Source organism: Oncorhynchus mykiss, chromosome 3 (assembly GCF_057628025.1).
Source record: "Oncorhynchus mykiss isolate SJ-2025 chromosome 3, ASM5762802v1, whole genome shotgun sequence".
Lineage (NCBI taxonomy): Eukaryota > Metazoa > Chordata > Actinopteri > Salmoniformes > Salmonidae > Oncorhynchus > Oncorhynchus mykiss.
In genome coordinates, this window is record NC_143024.1 from 21,282,466 (window position 1) to 21,305,280 (window position 22,815).

The 22,815-nt window shown below is 43.1% G+C and overlaps 1 protein-coding gene across 2 annotated transcripts; it reads right to left on the bottom strand.

Annotated features, from left to right (window-relative positions):
• On the bottom strand, window positions 1–18,078 carry LOC110508630 (neuronal pentraxin-2-like). Of its 2 annotated transcripts, none has more exons than XM_036968352.2 (5): window positions 18,003–18,078; window positions 14,293–15,115; window positions 12,574–13,191; window positions 4,595–4,774; window positions 1–2,110 (listed from the first exon to the last, which is right to left on the bottom strand). In XM_036968352.2, the coding sequence occupies exons 2-5, from the start codon at window positions 14,920–14,922 to the stop codon at window positions 1,901–1,903; spliced, it is 1,638 nt and encodes a 545-aa protein (XP_036824247.1). In that variant the 5' UTR covers window positions 14,923–15,115; window positions 18,003–18,078; the 3' UTR covers window positions 1–1,900. The 2 variants fall into 2 exon arrangements, with proteins under 2 accessions (XP_036824247.1, XP_036824255.1); XM_036968360.2 differs by having other exon boundaries at window positions 1,442–2,110; window positions 12,574–13,188.
• Between the last annotated feature and the right edge of the window lie 4,737 nt (window positions 18,079–22,815).

The following is a 22,815-nucleotide window of genomic DNA, read 5'->3' on the forward strand; positions in this document are numbered from 1 at the left end:
TTTAAGGAAATGTACTCAATGTATTTATATCACAGGAAAACAGGAAAAACAAAAAAAAAAAGACTAAATAAATGAATTAGTCTAACTTTTCTTTGGTTTCTTTGGTATAGTAGCTGTATGTTTCAAGGAATCTTCTTTCAAAGAGAATCCATTGGTCAACCTCACTCTCTCCTTCTACCTATGTAACCACTTTCAAAGTCAATTATACGGGCCCACTATAAGGATGCTGTGTACCGTAACAACAATATCTATTGATCTTCATTAACTATATGACAATATATCATATTATCCTTGTTGTGACATTAAAACAGCAGTTAAAACACTAATAAAGGGTCAACTAGAAGCTAGAAAAATAGATACATATACAGAGCCTTCAGAAATTATTCACACCACTTGACTTATTCTACATTTGTTGTGTTACAGCCTGAATAAAACATTTATTACAGTTAGATGTTTGGTCACTGGCCTACACACAATACCCAATAATGTCAAATTAATAAAAAATGAAATGTCTTAAGTCAATAAATAGTCAACCCCTTTGTTATGGCAAGTTAAAATAAGTTCAGGAGTACAATTTTGCTTAAAAAGTCACATAAGTTGCATGGACTTTATTGTGTGCAATATTAGTGCTTAACATGATTTTTTAATGACTACCTCATCTTTGTTCCCGACACATACAATTATCTGTAAGGTCCCTCACAGTCAAGCAGTGAATTTGGCTGTGACAGGAGAAAATTGAGGATGGATCAACAACATTGTAGTTACACCACAATGCAAATCTAATTGACAGAGTGAAAAGAAGGAAGCCTGTACAGAATAAAAATATTCCAAAACATGAATCCTCTTTGGAACAAGGCACTAAAGTAATACTGCAAAAAATGTGGCAAAGCAATTAACTTTTTGTCCTAAATATAAAGTGTTATGTTTGGAGCAAATCCAATACAGCACATTACTGAGTACCACTCTCCATATTTTCAAGCATAGTGGTGGCTGCATCATGTTATGGGTATGCTTGTAATCGTTCAGGACTGGGTAGTTTTTCAGGATAAAAAATAAATGGAATAGATCTAAGCACAGGCAAAACCCTAGAGGAAAACTTGTTTCAGTCTTCTTTCCAACAGACACTGGGAGATTAATTCACATTTCAGCAGGACAATAACCTAAAACACAAGACTAAATCTACATTGGAGTTGCTTACCAACCAGATGTGAATGTTCCTGACTGGTCAAGTTATGGTTTTGACTTAACTCTACTTGAAAATGTATGGTAAGACCTGAAAATGGTTGCCTATAATCAACAACCAATTTGACAGAGCTTGAAGAATTGTAAAATATTGCACAATCCAGGTCTGGAAAGCTCTTAGAGACTTACCCAGAAAGACTCATAGCTGTAATCATTGCCAAAGTTGCTTCTACAAAGAATTAACTAAGGGGTGCAAATACTTGTGTAAATGGTTATTTCTGTATTTTATTTTCAATACATTTGCAAACATTTCTAAAAACATGTTTTCACTTTGTCATTATGGGGTATTATGTGTAGATGGATGAACATTTGTTATAATTTAATAAATTTAGAATTCAGGCTGTAACACAACAAAACATGGAATAAGTCAAGGGGTATGAATACTTTCTGAAGGCACTGTATATACAGTATAGTCCATTTCATTATCAAAACATTTAATTCCATAATAGTCATAACACAGTTTCTGGGAATGGGGGTCTACCGTCTTTCAGACTCAAAGGAAGGCATAGTTTTAGTCAGGTGGTAATATTAAGTGGTCTCATACCCCCTCTGATCTCATACCCCCTCTGGATCGGAAAAAAATCCTTCTTCGATAGGAGTACTTTTAAGTATGTGTGTGATATGGATCCATTGGTAATGTCATAATAGTTGGTTGCCCTTAGTGACAGGGGTCAAAGGGGTACTTGGTGACCCCTCCGTGGAGCTCCACCAGGTTCTCGGACCAGGTGATGACGTCCCCACTGAGGTGGCTGTTACAGGAGGCCAGGCTGTAGATGTCATGGGCCGTGAGGACATTAGCCCACATCTGGAGGTCAGAGATGTCCCCCATAAACGCCTGCGTGGCATCGAAACGACCTCCCAGAGTGTCCTGGAGGAGAGAGATAAGGTCATGTTAGGCTCATTCTAAAGTTAGGATTTGTACTTAAGAAAGGAGCCATAAATGCATTTAAACTAAACAATGGGGTTTGTTTGTGGCTAGCTTTGGATCACAGGATGCTGCTGAGGGAAGGACAACTCATAATAATGTCCGGAACGGAGCGAATGGAATGGCATCGAATGAAAACCATGTGTTTGATGTATTTGATACCCTTTTACCTATTCCACTCCAGCCATTACCATGAGCCTGTCCTCCCCAACCTCCTGCATGTATGGTAGGTGGTAGTCAGCATTCATTATATGACAAAACCTATCTGCTGCTCTAAATGAGACAAGGTCAGGGTTCAGAGGTCAGAGGCAAGGATTACACAGTAATGACTCTGACCATTCACCGCAAACACGATCACTGTTTCTGAGAGAAAGCCCATGCTAGTGAAGTGACTGCTTTTGTGGTTGGTTAAGAGCGCACGCACAACAGTCCTTCTGCTTGGGCTGCGTTTACACTGGTGGCCCAATTCTGATCTTTTGCCCAATTATTGTGAAAAAAACAATTAGTGGTAAAAAATAAGAAGATCAGAATTGTGTGACTGTGTAAACATAGCATTCTAGACAGCCGTGGCTTGATACATAAAGGGAGGCTATACTAGGATAAGGGCTGAGGAGGGAAGGAAGGAAGGGAAAGGGGATACCAAGTCAGTTGCACAACCGAATGCATTTGCCATGATGTTGCCCTCTTGGGGATAGCGAGTACCATCCCCCTCTCTCTGCACCATCCCCCTCTCTCCCTCACCCCCTACCAACAGGCTCTGTTAGGCAGGTCATAAATTCCTTGAGGAGTTCTCTCCTCATGGCCAGAGTATAAGAGAGAGTGAGTTTTCACAGGAGAACAAAGGAACCTCTTCTCCAGCATAGAACTTGAGAACTGAACAATGTACATGTTTTGGAGAAGGTGTACGCGGTTGGGGAAGAATCCAGCTATGCGGTTGGGGAAGAATCCAGCTATGACCGGTCCATTTTGTTTAATGTTTGTGAAACTCATGAGAGACAATACAGCCACATTACCATAACTCTGTTTATACAAGAGTCTCAGTTATGAGGCTTGCATCTAATTGTTGTATAAAATGAATGAGTAAAGATGAAACTATTTGTGAAATTGTGTAATGTGATTTTAAACTGTTAAATGAAAGGGAACCCAATTCCCTTTAAAGTTAACTAAGACATTGGCCCGCCCCATGAGCACAGACATTGATCTGGTGTCATGGGACAGCCTTTTTCTGCTCTTCCGAATATAACCCCCACCTGGAGAATCATCTTCAGACCAAGCTTACCTCAATTATGAGCAGGCTAAGATTTGAGCCCAGACTAGTACCTCATCACAGAGGGAGTTCAGGTTTGAGTAGATTGCTGAATCTTTTAACCATACCATGTGGTTAAACTCTGAGACTATCGATCCGGCAGAATAAGAGTTACTCTTCGATACTAATTAGTAGTCAGCAGCTAGAAATTATGTACCCGTGAATGCGAGGACCGACAACCGCAGAAACATCTATCCATCACAACATTGCTGAATGTTACTCTGAACAATCCATTCTAACCACGGCAGAGAGAGAGAGGGCGGACAAACTTTCCAACAGAGATCACGACGACACACTGAGTGTAAATATATATATTGATTGCAATTATTCCCGAATGAGAGCGTTCATGTGCAAAGGATTGGCATTTCAATTGTTATAATTATCAACTTTGTAGTGTCTTTTATCTCAGTTGACCCCCACTTCCCTTTTGTCCACCAAACCGCGATACCGGTTTAGCCCACTAGGTCACATTCCCTATCATTTCCTTGTAACCATATATACTTGTTTGTTTGTGTATGCATTTCTTTGATTATTTAGTTAGTTAATAAATAAATGATTGAGACACTTGATGTATGGATGACTCATAGTGAAGACTGGGTTCGTGCAGATAGCCAACAATTTACGACGTTTGGAATGAGACTAACGTGAGGTAAAGAATAATTCCTTAATTAGAATACTAATTGATCAGATATTAAAATATCTGAAAGTTATATTAGGAAAAATATAACTTTGTAATCCGAATATTTTCCTTGGTGCCCCGATTTCCTAGTTAATTACATTTACATGATTAAGTTAGTTTAATCACGTAATAATAATTACAGAGAATTTATTTGATCAAAATAAGTCTTTAGTTTAATGATGCAAAAGACACAACACATTCAACAGAAATGTGGCTTCCACATAACCTCTCTGAATCAGAGAAGCTCGGTGGGCTGCCTTAATTGGCGTCCACTGCATAGGCGCCCGGGGAGCAGTTTGTTGTTGGGGGTTAACTGCCTTGCTCAAGGGGTTAATGAGTGAGGTCGCAGGGAAAATGGCTTAGTGTGCACTTTTCTTGTCTTGTGTAATGCAGAAGCTTTTTGTAGACACTCAATAACCAACTGAAAGAATTTGAAGATTACCTGTTCCTGTCCGAGGATGAAGACCCCTCCAGGTTTGATGGGATGCCATGCGGACAGGTTCTCCCCAGAGCCCCTCTTCACCCCGTCCTGGTACGCCTCCCACTCACCGTCCCTCGTCGACCACGTCACACACACATGGTGCCACTTTCCATCGCTGATAGAAAGGGGCAGAGTCACTGCCTGGGGGGAAGGGAGGAGAGTAGGGATTGAGTACCACCAAGTTGACAGCACAAGGAGATAACGTGTGTTTCCAGTAGTAAACAGGTAAAGATTTGTACTTCTTGATGACTTGATGACTTGGGATTAAATAAGTCGTTAAAACACTACAGCTTTACTACACAGGCTTGTCAATAGTAATCAAGTAGAGCTTACTCCCTGGAACCACAGATCTCCAGGGCTCCATACCTACTCTCACTACCCGGTCAACACCCCTGTCACTGGGCATCACCCATCACCTCGTCCCGGCAGGGGCTCAGCATCTCCATAACCTTGCCCACCAGGCGAACCGGGACACCCACACTTAAGCACCCCTCCCCAGACACTAAGACGTCTATATTCCCGCTGTCAGGGACCATGTGCACCTGGTAACCTGAAATAGGCTCTGTGCACCTGGTGACCCGCCCGCTTTTTTCCACTCAGAGACTAAGTCCCCAATCCAACCTCCATGGCCCCCGAGTCCGGCTGCCCCTGCTCGGACTCTGAGTGCCCCCCGCCTTGATGGAGGCCTCCTCATGCACCTGGTAACCCTTTGACTTCCACAGCGAGACCCAACCTGACTCACAGTCCCACCAGAGGACAAGCCCGGCCGGATGGGCGACCATCACCTAGCCCCCTACCTATCCAGAGCCCCATGTCGATGTCTTACACCTTCTACCTGCCTGCCTGGGCTCTCTCACACTCCATGTCTGGCCTCTGGCCCCTGGCCCTTCTGAGTGCACCTGGTAACCTGTAAGTAAAGAAGGAGTATGGTGGAGGAAGACGCCTTCCGTCCCCGACAAAAGCTTGGATCGAGGGCTCTTTCAATAGATCGCAGCGAGTGAGCTGCTCTGCTACGTATGAAACCCTGACCCAGAATCAGGTTGTCTATGAGTGATTTAGCACCAGGTTCCCCACAAAATGCCGTGCACATCAGGAGAAGGGTGGCAACTCATCCGGCCACACTCCAACCTCGTCACGAACAGCTCTACTCACCTGCCAAAAGAGGCAGGCTATCCTGGGCCATCCTAAGATCTGAGGTGCTACGGTATCGTTACTTTTAGGGGGGATTCTGATTTAGTCATAATCCCACAGATGGTAGCTTCATGTGCTTTGGTGAATTGGGTGCGACCGCGACAGGTGGGTAGTTGACATTCAGTGATCATACCCAGTGGGAACCTAGGTTTCTTCTGTTCATTTTATGGGTCCGCAACAAATCAATGGGCGTGGATGGTACTACCCACATCCGATGTAGGCCTCCCTCCCCAGACAAGCTGGAGATACCTTTCCCCACTTCATAGGGCAAGATCCAGATCCATGTAATGCCCGATCACTGCAGGACCAATGGATTTAGTCTCCACTTCGGAGTTTAGTGAGCGTAGGTGAGACCTCCCCATCTACAATGTCGGGTGTCCCGCACTCAGGCAAGCTTGAGGCCTGGTAGTGTCAGCTAATGGTAAGGCACATGCTATCTCCACATGCTCCACATGCTGTCCTCCATGCTCCAAGGAGCATAGAAGAGAGCTCCCACATAGAATGTGTAGAGTCCCGCACCCAGGCAGACCTGAGACCTGGTAGTGTCCATAATGGCTAAGCACATTCCATCTCTATTTAGTGCTCCACTGTTAGCGGGTCCAGCCGAAGCCAGTGTTCGATTCAAACCTTTTCAGTTTACAGCTAGCGAAGTATACGGGGGACGTTTGTTTAAATGTTTCACCATAGCCGCTCTGTGATCAGACTGATGCGAGTGGTACACTTTCATCAGCCTTCTCCCAGGACATAACTCCCCCCTCCCAGCCAAAGCCAGGGATGCGTTAGAGCCATCATTCTCTGATTGGCTTCCTGTCAAGGTCAGAATTTGTTTACAAGAGTCCCGCAGTAAATCATTGAGTTTGGTGGATCCGCCCTCACATTTTCATGCTTGACCGAAAGCCCCATATTCCAGGACCGACTGCCGCCTTCCGTTAATGATCAATAGCCGTCACCATCTGCAGGACTCTCTTTGTGTATGGACTAGTACCGAGGTAACTCCCGTTTGGTTTGCATCGTTAGCGACACCTGAAAACAGGTGACATACAGGGAGGGATTGGAAAAGTCCTGCTAGAAGGCATCCTCGTTATCTTCCTTACTAAGGCTAAGGACTCTTTAAGACAATCCTTGTTACTCCCTCCGTTTACTCACGCTTCATTGAATTTCTTCACTTTGACATTCAGAGCACTGGGCAGAAATCACATCACATCAACACCCACCTCGGGCCTTCACAATGCTTTGTTTTAATTCAACAGTTGGATTCCCCTGGTCCGCACCAGTTCTAAGTCAGCTGCTAGGCGCCGGCCTATACGACCTGCCGAAGACCCAGCGCGAACAGGGCCAGCGAGCGCCATAGCTGGGGAGATCCGCGAGAAGAGCTCAGGACGCGCCCAGAGTCGCCGCCACCAACAGCCGGACCCAATCCCCCAACCGGTCCGCCTTTGCTACGCCGATGGACACCACCTGATGAAGCCCCGCACGCAGCCCCTTGCGAGACCACACACGAGAGACCGCGAGATGGGCCACACAACGAACTTCCAACGGTGGCGAGAGGAGGGCGACGGAGCGACTGCTCCCCCAGCCGCGGCTTGAGCCCCACTTCGCACCCCAGCCCGACCAACCTAGCCCTTAGAGCCAATCCTTATCCAATCCTTATAAGTTATGAATCTGACTTGCCCACTTCCCTTACCTACATTGTTTTAACATGCCAGAGGCTGTTCACATTGGAGACCTGCTACTGATATGGGTACGGCCCAGCACGAGATTTACACCCTCTCGAGCAAGATGAAAATGGACAAACTAAAGGGTGTGCAATGTGTAGGACCACTGAATGTAGATTCTGAAAGAAGTTTGTACTTTGTTTACGCTCCCTAACTAATTCAACTAGGAATTCAAAATGCTGCTCACATCTCCATGTTTATGAGCTTTGGAAAGTGAATTAATATCCAAATCGTGAAAATAAGACGTGCAATATTGTACGCAATTTTTCCAACATCATGATACTTATTTGGAGTCTGTGGCTCAAGTGGTTTGAAAGCTATTGAGGTTTGAAAGCGTGAACATCCATTGAATATCCAACTGTCTTGACCTCGGTTTCTCTGTGCCATCCGTGGCCAAAAGTAGTAGACCATTTATTTTGCTTTATTATTTTCTATTAATATTTGTTTTCTTTCCTGGATCAGCTGATGATGGTAGACAATATCACTAGACAACTAGTCTCCAGCTAGACACCAATGTGCATCCAATCCATCCAACAAGTAGGCTATACGTTAATGACAGTAGGCCTACAAGGTGACTCTTTGGTTAGAAGAAGATAAATGATTAACGTTCAATGTTCTAATTCAATTGTTAAATGCTTAATAATGATAAATAACACTGTCATCATTTTCATCAATGTAAGGACAGAAAGGAAGTGTTTTATGTCACATGATCTGTGAAGACTCCAAGCATTAACTATGGACTAACTCATGAACAAGGGTGTAAAACATGTTTTGATTTATTTAACTCATGTATTATATTGGATGTAGGCTACCGGTTCTGTGTGTGTTCATGTGTGTAAAATTGCCTCTGCTGAGAGGGTAGGCTAACAGTAGTGATGTAAGCCTACTGGAAGGTAAAAGTTAGGCTAACAGAAGTGATGTAAGCCTACTGGAAGGTAAAAGGTAGGCTAACAGAAGTGATGTAAGCCTACTGGAAGGTAAAAGGTAGGCTAACAGAAGTGATGTAAGCCTACCGGAAGGTAAAAGGTAGGCTAACAGAAGTGATGTAAGCCTACTGGAAGGTAAAAGGTAGGCTAACAGAAGTGATGTAAGCCTACTGGAAGGTAAAAGGTAGGCTAACAGAAGTGATGTAAGCCTACCGGAAGGTAAAAGGTAGGCTAACAGAAGTGATGTAAGCCTACCGGAAGGTAAAAGGTAGGCTAACAGAAGTGATGTAAGCCTACCGGAAGGTAAAAGGTAGGCTAACAGAAGTGATGTAAGCCTACCGGAAGGTAAAAGTTAGGCTAACAGAAATGATGTAAGCCTACTGGAAGGTAAAAGGTAGGCTAACAGAAGTGATGTAAGCCTACCGGAAGGTAAAAGGTAGGCTAACAGAAGTCATGTAAGCCTACCGGAAGGTAAAAGGTAGGCTAACAGAAGTGATGTAAGCCTACTGGAAGGTAAAAGGTAGGCTAACAGAAGTGATGTAAGCCTACCGGAAGGTAAAAGGTAGGCTAACAGAAGTGATGTAAGCCTACCGGAAGGTAAAAGGTAGGCTAACAGAAGTGATGTAAGCCTACCGGAAGGTAAAAGGTAGGCTAACAGAAGTGATGTAAGCCTACCGGAAGGTAAAAGGTAGGCTAACAGAAGTGATGTAAGCCTACCGGAAGGTAAAAGTTAGGCTAACAGAAATGATGTAAGCCTACTGGAAGGTAAAAGGTAGGCTAACAGAAGTGATGTAAGCCTACCGGAAGGTAAAAGGTAGGCTAACAGAAGTCATGTAAGCCTACCGGAAGGTAAAAGGTAGGCTAACAGAAGTGATGTAAGCCTACTGGAAGGTAAAAACAACTGAATGTATAGGGAGCATTACTTTTTTTTTTTTTGTGACCGGCAATAAAGATAAAACACACTACATAACTGTCTACCGGTAGATCTATTTGAAGTTCATGGTAATAGGCTTACACGTTGTAGCCTAGTCTGGTAAGTTCACTGTGTGTTAGGATGACCAGACCATCCTGTTTATCAGGTGTCCAGACTTTTCAAGCTACAAAAAAGGTCCATTTGTCAGCAAGAAGCATCAATTAATGTAGGCCTAATCAATGGCAATGGCTGAATTTCAATAGGCACACTTCTTGGTGTTTTGTAACACATGTCTATTTCCATTCATCAAATGGCACAAGTATACGGTTGAAATCTGAAGTTTAGTCATTAAAATGTGGTTTTCAACCACTCGACAAATTTCTTGTTAACAAACTATACTTTTGGCAAGTCAGTTAGAACATCAACATTTTTTTTGGGGGGGGGGGGGGAAATGTCCTCTGGTCTGATGAAACAAAAATATAACTGTTTGGCCATAATGACCATTGTTATGTTTGGAGGAAAAAATTGGATGCTTGCAAGCTGAAGAACACAATTCCAACTGTGAAGCACAGGGGTGGCAGCATCATGTTGTGGGGGTGCTTTGCTGCAGGAGGGACTGGTGCACTTCACAAAATAGATGGCATCATGAGAAAGGGAAATTATGTGGATATATTATTGAAGCAACATCTCAAGACATCAGTCAGGAAGTTAAAGCTTAGTCGCAAATGGGTCTTCCAAATGGACAATGACCCCAAGCATACTTCCGAAGTTGTGGAAAAATAGCTTAAGGACAACAAAGTCAAGGTATTGGAGTGGCCATCATAAAGCCTTAACCTCAATCCCATAGAAAATGTATTGGCATTACTGAAAACGCGTGGGCGAGCAAGGAGGCCTACAAACCTAACTCCGTTACACCAGCTCTGTTTTTTTATTTATTAATTTTTTTTACCTTTATTTTACTAGGCAAGTCAGTTAAGAACACATTCTTATTTCCAATGATGGCCTAGGAACAGTGGGTTAACTGCCTGTTCAGGGGCAGAACGAAAGATTTTGTGCCTTGTCAGCTCGGGGATTTGAACTTGCAACCTTTCGGTTACTAGTCCAATGCTCTAACCACTAGGCTACCCTACACCAGCTCTGTCAGGAGGAATGGGCCAAAATTCACCCAACTTAATGTGGGAAGCTTGTGGAAGGCTACCCAAAACGTTTGACCCAAGTCTGTCTAACTGACTGACTGAATTTTTAGGATTAAATGTTAGGAATTGTGAAAAACTTAATTTAAATGCATTTGGCTAAGGTGTATGTAAACTTTTGACTTCAAAGCAGTTTGGAAGCTGGAATTATTTTTATTTTGAATTTTTTACCCCTTTTTCTCCTCAATTTCATGATGTCCAATTGTTGTAGTAGCTACTATCTTGTCTCATAGCTACAACTCCCGTACGGGCTCGGGAGAGACGAAGGTCGTGAGATACACAACCCAACCTAGCCGCACTGCTCCAACCCGGCTGGATGTGCGCTGTGTGTCGGAGGAAACGCCGTGCACCTGGCAACCTTGGCTAGCGCCAAAATATCATGACCGGTTGTGTTAATGTCACATTAAAAGGTAATACATTTTTTACAGTTTAAATTATGTCTTTATTATTAGTCCCATAAAAAAATAGAAATCGATAGAGACCCACAAAAATAATGGTGTAATTCACCATCTGGCTGAGACTCTCTCCACCTGCTGTCTAAGTAAGCTGCTCTCTGACGTCATTGTCACGCCATTAAGACGGATCACTGGTGTCAGAAAGTCCATTCGGTTTACCTTTGGAGTTACAATGATCTTCAGTGTAGCCTAGTTATTATATACTGAGCTTCTGAGCTACTGAGTCCAACAGGCCTTCTGGGCTTGGCTACAGAAACGTGGCTTACGTGGCTTTTATCCTCACAGCTGAAGTGTTAAAGCCAAGAGAGTTATATAGCATCCACTCTGCCCATGTCCGAATACCCATTCTAGCGTACTATACTGAACAAAAATATAAACACAACATGCAACAATTTCAAATATTTTACTGAGTTACAGTTCATGTAAGGAAATCAGTCAATTGAAATGAATTCATTCAGCCCTAATCTATGGATTTCACATGATTGGGAATACAGATATGCATCTGTTGGTCACAGATACCTTAAAATAAAGGTAGGGGCTTGGATCAGAAAACCAGTCAGTATCTGGTGTGAACCTCATTAGCCTCATCCATGTCGACACATCTCCTTCGCATAGAGTTGATCAGACAGTTGATTGTGGCCTTGTGGAATGTTGTCCCACTCCTCTTCAATGGCTGTGCAAAGTTGTTGAATATTGTCAGGAACTGGAACACGCTGTTGTGTGTTTGTTTGTTGTCTGTAGCTTCTGCCTGCCCATACCATGACCCCACCACCACCATGGGGTACTCTGTTCACAACGTTGACATCAGCAAACCGCTCGCCCACACAATGCCATACATGTGGTGTGTGGTTGTGAGGCCGGTTAGAGGTACTGCCAAATTCTTTAAAACAATGTTGGAGGCGGCTTATGGTAGAGAAATTAACATTCAATTATCTGGCAACAGCTCAGGTGAACTATCCTGCAGTCAATTGCATGCTCCCTCTAAACTGGAGACATCTGTGGCATTGTGATGTGTGACAAAACTGCACATTTTAGAGTGGCCTTTTATTTTCCCTAGCACAAGGTGCACCTGTGTAATGATCATGCTGTTTAATCAGCTTCTTGTTATGCTACATGGATGGATGATCTTGGCAAAGGAAAAATTCTCACTAACGGATGTAAACAAATTTCTGCACAAAAGTTGAGAGAAATAAGCTTTTTGTGAGTAAGGAAAATGTATGGGTATCTTTTATGTCAGCTCATGAAACATGGGACCAACACTTTACACGTTGTGTTTATATTTTTGTTCAGTGTAAATAGTATGCAGAAAAAAATAGTTTTATAAATTGACATTTCAAAAATAGACTCCCACAATTCGTTAATTTTGGTACAGGAAGTCAATTTCTCTGATTATCAGCTGTTGTCAAACACATTGGAAAAGATGAAAAGACGAGTGAATTCCACTAGACCAAACACCGAAATAAGTATGCAGTTTAGGTATGTAATACACTAGGATGGGTATTCAGACATGGCCACTCTCTACTCAACCCTCTCTCTCCCCATCTCACCTTGTCATCCACCAACAGCTCCATGGGGTTGTTGCCCCACTCGATCAGCACCAGTTCGTTGGCCTGTCCCGGTACAGAGTAGGAGAAGGGGGTCCCCAGCCCGGGGCCTGCGCCCCCCTTTATCCACAGACACAGGGTGAGGGCAAAGATCTCGTGGAGGAGGGTCGTCTTCACCTTCCCGTACATGTAGTTGGTTCTCATGGGGAAACCGATCTGGAAGGCATCAGGGTTCTTGGTCTTCTTCCTGCTGTTGGTACCTGTGTGGTGCAGGTTATTCAGTAGAGAGTCCAATTTGTTGTTGGAGTGCAGGCCAGCTCTGGGCCCTGGTATGTGATAACCCGTTCTTTGCAGGTAACCATGGCTGTCTGCCTCGTTGTCGTGTTGCCCATCGTCATGGTGATTATCGGGGTGGTCGTCATGGTGACTGTCGTCGTGATGCCCGTCATCGTCGTGGTCTTCATGGTGCCCGTCATCGTGGTGATCGCTGTCGTCATGGTGATTGGGGCTGCTGCTGAGGGCAGCAGCGGTGTGGTGCATCTGCTGCTCCAGAGCACTGATCTTCCTCTGGAGGAGCTCCTTCAGAGAGCTGGAGTAGGTGGTGGAGGTGTTCCTTGACTGCTGGGGAGGGAGACACAAACACTACCCTTATTTACTGTTGACTATAGTACGTACATTCTTTTTTTAATTATGGTTGAGATTGAGAAACAGATTGAGAGATATGTGAGTTTCTACATCGTTGACTTGTGGTCTCTCTGTGGGACAGTGACGATAGACAGATAGCACGGGTAGCAGAGGGTACAGATCAGAGATCAGTGTCAATTATCATGATCTCCACTTACAGCCTCATAATCAGGCCACAAACCTGGACGACAAAGCCTGAATTACGAGAGAAAGCAAGAGAGAGAAAACAGGTAGGAATGATGTGCCCTGCCCAGCTCCATCCAGCTCCACTACCAAGCTAACCTAACTCTCTCTACCAATCTTAAACTCACCCAGCTAGCTCTCCCCTGCTCATCTCAAACCCACCCACCCAATCATACCAAACCCTACCAAGCGTACTCAAGCAGAATCCATGTAAACCGTCAGTGCTCAATAACCTTGTCTAGTGTGCCCATTTTGACTTAGACAGGGTGATCATCCAACCCTTAAAGCCACTTCAATGTCAGACCAGGACCGGTTATGCCAGGGATGCCAGTCTCTCTCTGTGCCAAGACTGTTCTGCTCCAGACAGTCAGACAGGGCTGGCAGTGTAGCAGAGGAAAGGGACAATGGTGATCCTTGATTGTTTTTACAAATAAAGGATTTTGATGCCAGGAAACAAGATGTAGAACTCTGTCTGCCTGTGGCAGATGGTGTCTCGCATGGCAGGGTGGTACTTTCATGTGATTAACTGATTAACAGATTGAATTATCCCGAGCTCTTATTCAGCTTGATTTGTTTATTTGACCAAACAATCCAATGACATGTGCATCACCTGACCTGAGACAAGACAAGGAAGTGACACATGGAAACACATTACACCCCACTTCTTTTCTCTCTCCCGCGCATTATTATATAGTAATCTGCCATTTAGCAGACGCTTTTTACAATTTAAAGTAATCCCTTAATCCTGATTTTAGTCTCTGTCTCTCATCCCTCTGTCATTCTTTTATCTCTTTCCTCATGACCCCATCCTATCTCCATTATCTCTTTTCTGTACTAAACTGAACTTTCTCTCACCTGCAGGTTATCCATTCTCTCTTTAAGGGCCTGCAGCATCCTGCCCAGTTCTTCCGGCGATTTTGATGATATCATATCCTCTGATGTTGCGTGTTTATCCTTCCCCCTGTTGTTATGCCCACTGTCCGAACGGTGCCCCCCATTCCCAGGGTAGCGTCCGGCTGCATCCAAAGCATGGAGATGGCTGACAGCCCCTCCGTGATGAGATGGAGGTTCATGGTGGTCGTTGTGAGCTACGATGCCCGGCCCAGAGCCCTCACACAGGGTGAGCTTGGCGGTCAGCTCCCTGATGGTCTCTCTCATATCCAGGATGGTCTCTTTTTGCTGCACCAGGCTCTCTCTCAGGTGTAAAATACTGGTTTTAGCCTCCTCTGTCATTCCCCACCAGTCATTATTGTTCGGGGGCCCTACAGGAGGCGTGTGGTGTCCTGCCCCGCTAGGCCCCATGACTGGCCCCCCAGAGGGGAAGCAGGCAGGGTCGGTATCGGCAGGGACGGGAATGCAGATGAATCGCGGGTGGCCTCCATAGTCAGGCCCTGGCATGGCAGAGGTAGGGGAGATGAAGAGGAGGATGGTGGAGAGGATGAGTGTTTGTAACGACGAGGGTTTAACGATGCACTTGTGTCCCATTTTCAGCACTCTTTGAGTATGCTTTGAGGTTGAAGAAATAGACTTCAACCTTTCTGATGTGAGTAAGTTTAACTCTTTTGAATTAAAAGCAGCATGTCCCAGAAAAGCTATTTTCCAATAGCTCTGTGGTCTGATACCTCTGAAAGTTTCTTATTTTATGGTGTGGGAGAACCAGAGCTGTTGTGGAAAGCACCTGCAAGAAAAGTATGAGGTTTAGAATGCAGCTGAGTAACTTTTGGTCTAGGACAGCACACGAAGTAGCAGGGACCGGTAGTTCCCCTTCTATTGCTGTGGATGCTGTTTGGAAGACTACAAGGCTGCAGTTGTAGGAATGGAAGCTGTACTCTAGGCATGGCCTTACACAGATCTTTGGTGGTCTCAAAGTGAGAAAAAGGGTGCCCCCTTCCAAAATGACCGTCATTCCATTTATATTTTTTTACTGCTCCTGTAGCCAAATTCTCCATGATTTGTTTAAACATAGGCTTTACTTTTCTACCACAACACACTCACTCATCATACATTGTAGACTAAGCCAGCTCAAAGATGAAAGAAAGTTAGTTTATTATCTTGCTAGAACCACTACCGCGGTCTATCAGTATCTGATAATCGCTGATGTAGACTAGATGGATCAGCTAGTTAGCTAGGCTATGCTGTCAAAACAAGCTAGTCTTTACTTGAATTTGTTCTGCTAACAAACAATCAAACTGCAGTCGTCCCTGTCCCTGTCCCTGTCCCTGTCCCTGTCCCTGTCCCTGTCCCTGTCCCTGTCCCTGTCCCTGACCGTGAGGCAACACGTGCTACTAACCTACTACTGGCGGTACTCATTGTAAACCGATAGGCAATTCGTTGCATTTGAAGTTACAAGAGAGAGAATAGACTAAATGAAATAAAGAGTCATTGTTTGTTTGTTTTTTACACGCATGTGCCTGACTGTAGTGCAGTATTCCATCTGCAGGGTTGATGCATTCATTGGCTTTTGAGAGATTAATCAAGGGATTGGCCTGGAATAAAACAAAAACACAGAGTACCGATAGCACACACACCAGATCATTATAACAAAATCACAGAGTACCAATAGCACACACACCAGATCATTATAACAAAATCACAGAGTACTGATAGCACACACACCAGATCATTATAACAAAAACACAGAGTACTGATAGCACACACACCAGATCATTATAACAAAAACACAGAGTACTGATAGCACACACACCAGATCATTATAACAAAAACACAGAGTACTGATAGCACACACACCAGATCATTATAACAAAAACACAGAGTACTGATAGCACACACACCAGATCATTATAACAAAAACACAGAGTACCGATAGCACACACACCAGATCATTATAACAAAAACACAGAGTACTGATAGCACACACACCAGATCATTATAACAAAAACACAGAGTACTGATAGCACACACACCAGATCATTATAACAAAATCACAGAGTACCGATAGCACACACACCAGATCATTATAACAAAAACACAGAGTACTGATAGCACACACACCAGATCATTATAACAAAATCACAGAGTACCGATAGCACACACACCAGATCATTATAACAAAATCACAGAGTACCGATAGCACACACACCAGATCATTATAACAAAAACACAGAGTACCGATAGCACACACACCAGATCATTATAACAAAATCACAGAGTACCGATAGCACACACACCAGATCATTATAACAAAAACACAGAGTACCGATAGCACACACACCAGATCATTATAACAAAATCACAGAGTACCGATAGCACACACACCAGATCATTATAACAAAAACACAAAAAAATAAGTAAATCAGTAAGAAATAAAGTGAGCATCTAAGCCTTCACATTATTAAGAATAGAGTATGTTCTGAAATGATAATGTTGTTTTTACTGGCTGCTTAAGACATCTCTTTATGATCACTCACACCTTGTCGTGTAAGTTAAAGCATCTGCTGCTCTTATTGTTTTCTATTGTGGTGTTACGGTCTACCATAGCAATCAGACACTCCTAATCACATCTAATCACCATTGGATGGATTTTTACGGTACCGTAAATAAAGATGTGTGGGCACGTGGGGTGACAGCTAAAACCGTGACGGCCACCTGTCGCTCCCAATCCAGACATTGTTTGACTCAGTTCAACTGCAGAGTTCAGCTGACAGTCATTCATATGGCCATAAAGAGAGAGATAATATCTAATATAATATAAGCTTGAAGATGAGTTTGTGACTTGAATCAGCTGTGTAGTGCTAGGGCAAAAACCAAAACATGTACCCAGGGGCGGCCCCAGGACCGAGTTTGGGAAACACTGGCTTAGAGGAGAGCCAGATTGTTTCACCCAATCTTTCACAGATCTTCCAATTAACCTAATTACAAATACCTATTAGCCTGAAAGAGTCGAGAGACAAGAACGTTTTCCTCTGCTGTGTGTGTGTGTGTGTGTGTGGGGGGGGGGGGGGCTTTACTTTATAGTAGGCCTACGAGCACCATATGGTTTAAGTGGGCATTGAAGTCAGTGATTACTGATACATTTAAAGCTGACGGGCACATTTAACACTAACTAGAAAAGTGCTGACCAACAAAAACCTAATATGTGCTCATATGGTGGCTACGTTTGCAATTAAGTAGAGTTTACCAAAGCCAGAAGGAGACCACCGAAGCATGACAATATAATTTCCAGGGATGGGTTGTCAATTACAATCTAATTGAGGATTTAAAAACAAATGTGGATTTCAGTCATCTCCTAGATTGAAGAACAATTGACCCCAATCCTGGCCTCTACACAGCACAACCAGAGTATATCTGATAAATGGGTAAAAGTAATATCAATTGAGTTGAATTTCACTAGACAGGTTCACCTCGGTCAGTCAGAATGTAATGACAGAGACCCATAGATACGCTTGTAGTAATGGATAGAAAGCATCACCTTGGAGAGAAATACACCTGTATCTAACATCAAACTGAACTTGAAATAATCTAATTCATCTTGGAATGAAAGTCAATAAATCCAACGTGAATGGTCATAATCTACACATTGTTGAACAGAAAGAAAGTGTCCTTACCTGAGAACCTGTGTGTCCTGCTTCTGTTCTGTTGGTCAGTTAGTAAATCCACCTCACCACGTACACTGATCAGATTGGGAGATTTACTCCAGGGGAGTGTGTTAACACATCTCTCTCTCTCTCTCTCTCTCTCTCTCTCTCTCAGCTCACCCCAACCTTTCCAGTCTCTTTCTCTGTAGGCTATACTACATGCTGCAGGGTTGGGATCAATTCCATTTAGATTCTGTCAATTCTGGAAAGTTCATATCAGGAATTGAAAAGGCAATTTAATTTAATTAATCAATATGGATTTTAACCCCAACAACACTGGTGATACGTTGCATTATGCTCAGACGACACCTGCTGCATTTCTCATTTCTCGCTGTCAACTTTACAGATTGTCAATCCTTGAAATTGACCATGTACTCATCCACAAACACATACACACACTCTACTATCTTCACTGCCACACGCGTTGGTTCACCTACATCTTAACAGGATAATTTGCCTGATTAATCTGCCTGTATACTCCAGACAGTCTGACTGGCAACCTATAGCCTATAGCCCAGCCCTGTCCAGCACAGAGCCTTCAGACCAACAGATGGCTGCTCGTATTCAGGTCAATTAGAGGAACACGCTCAGCACACACAAACAAGACTCAGGCAAAGGCCAGATATACACTCAAACCAAATAAAATCCAGTGGTGTAAAGTACATAAGTAAAAATACTTTAAAGTACTACTTACAGTACCAGTCAAAAGGGTTTTTCTTCATTTTACTATTTTCTAAACTGTAGAATAATAGTGAAGACATAAAAACTATGAAATAACAGATGTGGAATCATGTAGTAACCAAAAAAGTGTTAACAAATCAAAATATATTTTAGATTTGAGATTCTTTGCCCTAATGACAGCTTTGCCCACTCTTGACATTCTCTCAACCAGATCCACCTGGAATGCTTTTCCAACAGTCTTGAAGGAGTTCCCACATATGCTGAGCACTTGTTGGCTGCTTTTCCTTCACTCTGTGGTCCAACTCATACCAAACCATCTCAATTGGGTTGATGTCAGGTGATTGTGGAGGCCAGGTCATCTGATGCAGCACTCCATCACTTAACCAGCATGGCTACCACAGCATTCTGTAGCGATACGCCATCCCATCTGGTTTGGGCTTAGTGGGACTATCATTTGTTTTTCAACAGGACAGTGACCCAACACACCTCCAGGCTGTGTAGGACTATTTGACAAAGAAGGAGAGTTATGGAGTGCTGCAGAAGATGACCCGGCCTCAGCATTTGTGGGAAGTCCTTCAAGACTGTTAGAAAAGCATTCCAGGTGAAGCATGTTGAGAGAATGCCAAGATTGTGCAAATCTGTCATCAAGGCAAATGGTGGCTATTTGAAGAAAAATGATTTGTTTAACACTTTTGGGGTTACTACATGATTCCATATGTGTTATTTCATAGTTTGATGTCTTCACTGTTTTTCTACAATGTATAAAATAGTACAAAAAATACATATATATATATATATATATATATATATATATATTAGAGCAGGTTTTCATCAAGGATCTCTCTGTACTTTGCTCCGTTAATCTTTCCCTCGTTCCGGACCAATCTCACTGTCCCTGCTGCTGAAAAACATCCCCACAGCATGATGCTGCCACCACCATGCTTCACCGTAGGGATGGTGCCAGGTTTCCTCCAGATGTGACGCTTGGCATCTAGGCCAAAGAGTTCAATCTTGGTTTCATCAGACCAGAGAATCTTGTTTCTCATGGTCTAAGAGTTCTTTAGGTGCCTTTTGGCAAACTCCAAGCAGGCTGTCATGTGCCTTTTACTGAGGAGTAGCTTCCGTCTGGCCACTCTACCATAAAGGCCTGATTGATGGAGTGCTGCAGAGATGGTTGTCCTTCTCTAAGGTTCTCCCATCTCCACAGAGGAACTCTGGAGCTCTGTCAGAGTGACCATCAGGTTCTTGGTCACCTCCCTGACCAAGGTCCTTTCACTCGATTGCTTAATTTGGCCAGGCTACCAGCTCTAGGAAGAGTCTTGGTGGATCCCAACTTCTTCCATTTTAATAATGATGGAGGCCACTGTGTTCTTGGGGATCTTCAATGCTGCAGACATTTTTTGGTACCCTTCCCCAGATCTGTGCCTCGACACAATCCTGTCTCGGAGCTCTACGGACAATTCCTTAATCCTCATGTCTTGGTTTTTGCTCTGACATACACTGTCAATTGTGAGTCCTTATATAGACAGGTGTGTGCTTTCAAATCATGTCCAATCAATTAAATGTACCATAGATGGACTCCAATCAAGTTGTAGAAACGTCTCAAGGATGATCAATGGAATGGAGTTTCATAGTAAAAGATCTGAATACTTATGTAAATAAGGAATTTCTGTTTTTTATTTTTTCGCTATGGGCATTGTGTGTAGATTGATGAGGGAAAAAAATAAATTAATACATTTTAGAATAAGGCTGTAATATAACAAAATGTGGAAAATGTCAAGGGTTCTGAATACTTTCCAAATGCACTGTAGTTAAATATGAGAGTCTATACACTCAACTAGCACCCTGGCCATGTTAAACTCTTGGCCTTCAACGAATCTCTTGTGGACAGACTAAACACAAACTGTGCATCTGACCAAATTACGCAAGATTTTAGCTCTGGGTTAACCAAGATTAGTCTTCAACAAGTAAACATTTATTAGAGTTCTAACTGATGAGGATGTTGACTGTCACGCCCTGGCCTTAGTTATCTTTGTTTTCTTTATTATTTTGGTTAGGTCAGGGTGTGACATGGGGGATTTATGTGTTTTGTCTGGCCTAGGGGGTTTGTATGTTTATGGGGTGTTTTCTAGTCTAGGTGTTTATGGAAGTCTATGGTTAACTAGATAGGTTCTCAATTAGAGGCAGGTGTTTATCGTTGTCTCTGATTGGGAACCACATTTAGGCAGCCATGTTCTTTGGGTATTTTGTGGGTGATTGTCTTCTGTCTTTGTGTCATTGCACCAGATAGGACTGTTTCGGTTTTCACATTTATTGTTTTGTATTTTGTAGTGTTCTCGTTGATCGTCTATATTAAAGATGTTGAACACTAACCACGCTGCATTTGTCCTCCTCTCCTTCAGCGGAAGAAAGCCGTTACATTGACGTCCTGACTGCCACGACTGTTGTCATTCACTGGAATAGATAATGGAGTAGAACTATAATGATGCAAACGTCATAATGATAATTAATCATAGAATTGGAGAGGTGCTTTAATCAAGCTGAATTCACATTTCACATTTCCAATAGAGACCCAGGTTGATTTGTATCTAATAATTACAGAGTTTGAGCCACATGAAAGTAGAATTCTGTAGATGCCTTATTATATAAGATGCCATCTGGTCAGGCCAGCTGGCGTTGAGACACCGTGCCAGCGCTCACACTTAATCATATCCCATTTGATCAGATTAGGCAGATTGAAGCAGAATCCCTCTCTGAGAGGTGGTGAACAACCTGGTTAACTTTTATTATCCTCCAACACATGGCACACTCAGGGTGACTGTTCAGGAAATACTTCACACTCTGCACTGTCACAGACAGACAAAGACATACACAGACACACACACACTGCACTGTTACACAGACACACACAACACTTCACTGTCTCATAGGACTGTTACCGAAAAAGAGAGACACACATGATATCAATTGTGCCAGAGAACATCATGAGAATTCTGGAACACCATGACAATTCTGCCATAGAACATCATGAGAATTCTGCCAAATAACATCAGGAGAATTCTGGAACAACATGACAATTCTGCCATAGAACATCATGAGAATTCTGGAACAACATAAAATGCCATAAAATATCACTGGTGGAATTCTGTCATAGAACTTCGTACATATAACCCAATGAGTCAGTCCCAGTGTGAAGTGATAAGTCACTCTGATCTCCTTACATAATGAGAGATGAATATCTGGTTACATACTTACAGATACTCAACGTCAACAAAACAAAGGAGATGATTGTGGACTGTGGGAAACAGCAGAGGGAGCATCCCCCTATCCACATCGACGGAGAAGGTGGAAAGTTTTAAGTTCCTCGGCGTACACATCACGGACAAACTGAAATGGTCCACCTACACAGACAGCGTGGTGAAGAAGGCGCAACAGCGCCTTGTCATGACGTTGGCCTGGGGGTAGGTTTATGACAGTCATAAATACCTCTTCCACCCCTTTTCCTCTCTCTACCCTACTGATGTTACATTTGCAAACCCTTGGTTAACATGGAGATTCTGGGAACATCAGAAGGTGGGGAGAAATTAACTATATTCTGGTAATCCGAACAATTGAACATATGCGGTGGTACTTAATGAATATGATGTCCGTTCGGTTGTCATCAGAGACATTCTCATCAATGATAAGATTACATAAACTCTACAGTGGAAAGTCTACACATCAGAGTTATCATATTCACACGGAATTGTTGTTCAATTTAAATGTTTGAATATGAAATTATTCGTGATGCGATGAAATGTGATTTTAGCTTCTAAAATGTGAGATTTGGGTTTTCATAAGGTAGGTAGGTCTCTGCTCAATCAGTGGCCCGCCCCTGTGAAGGGACATGGGCTATAAAACTTTTCAAACACGCCCTCCTCTCCCTTCCTATATAAAGCCTTGACGACAATGTAACCTCCTATTCCGAGGATGTGAGGACGACGGTCCGATGTCAGAATGGTTCAGATAATAACTACAGAACGAAGCCAACATCAGCGTGAGCTTTGGTTGCGAATGGTATGAACTTTGAACTCTTATTCACTACAGAAGTGATACCTCCTAG

Coding starts and splice junctions, on each gene's coding strand:
- LOC110508630 (XM_036968352.2), bottom strand. CDS start 14,922: ATGGGACACAAGTGCATCGTTAAACCCTCGTCGTTACAAACACTCATC. Junction 13,192..14,292: donor AGAGAATGGATAACCTGCAG/GTGAGAGAAAGT, acceptor CTCCCTCCCCAG/CAGTCAAGGAACACCTCCAC. Junction 2,111..4,594: donor TCATCCTCGGACAGGAACAG/GTAATCTTCAAA, acceptor TCTCTCCTCCAG/GACACTCTGGGAGGTCGTTT.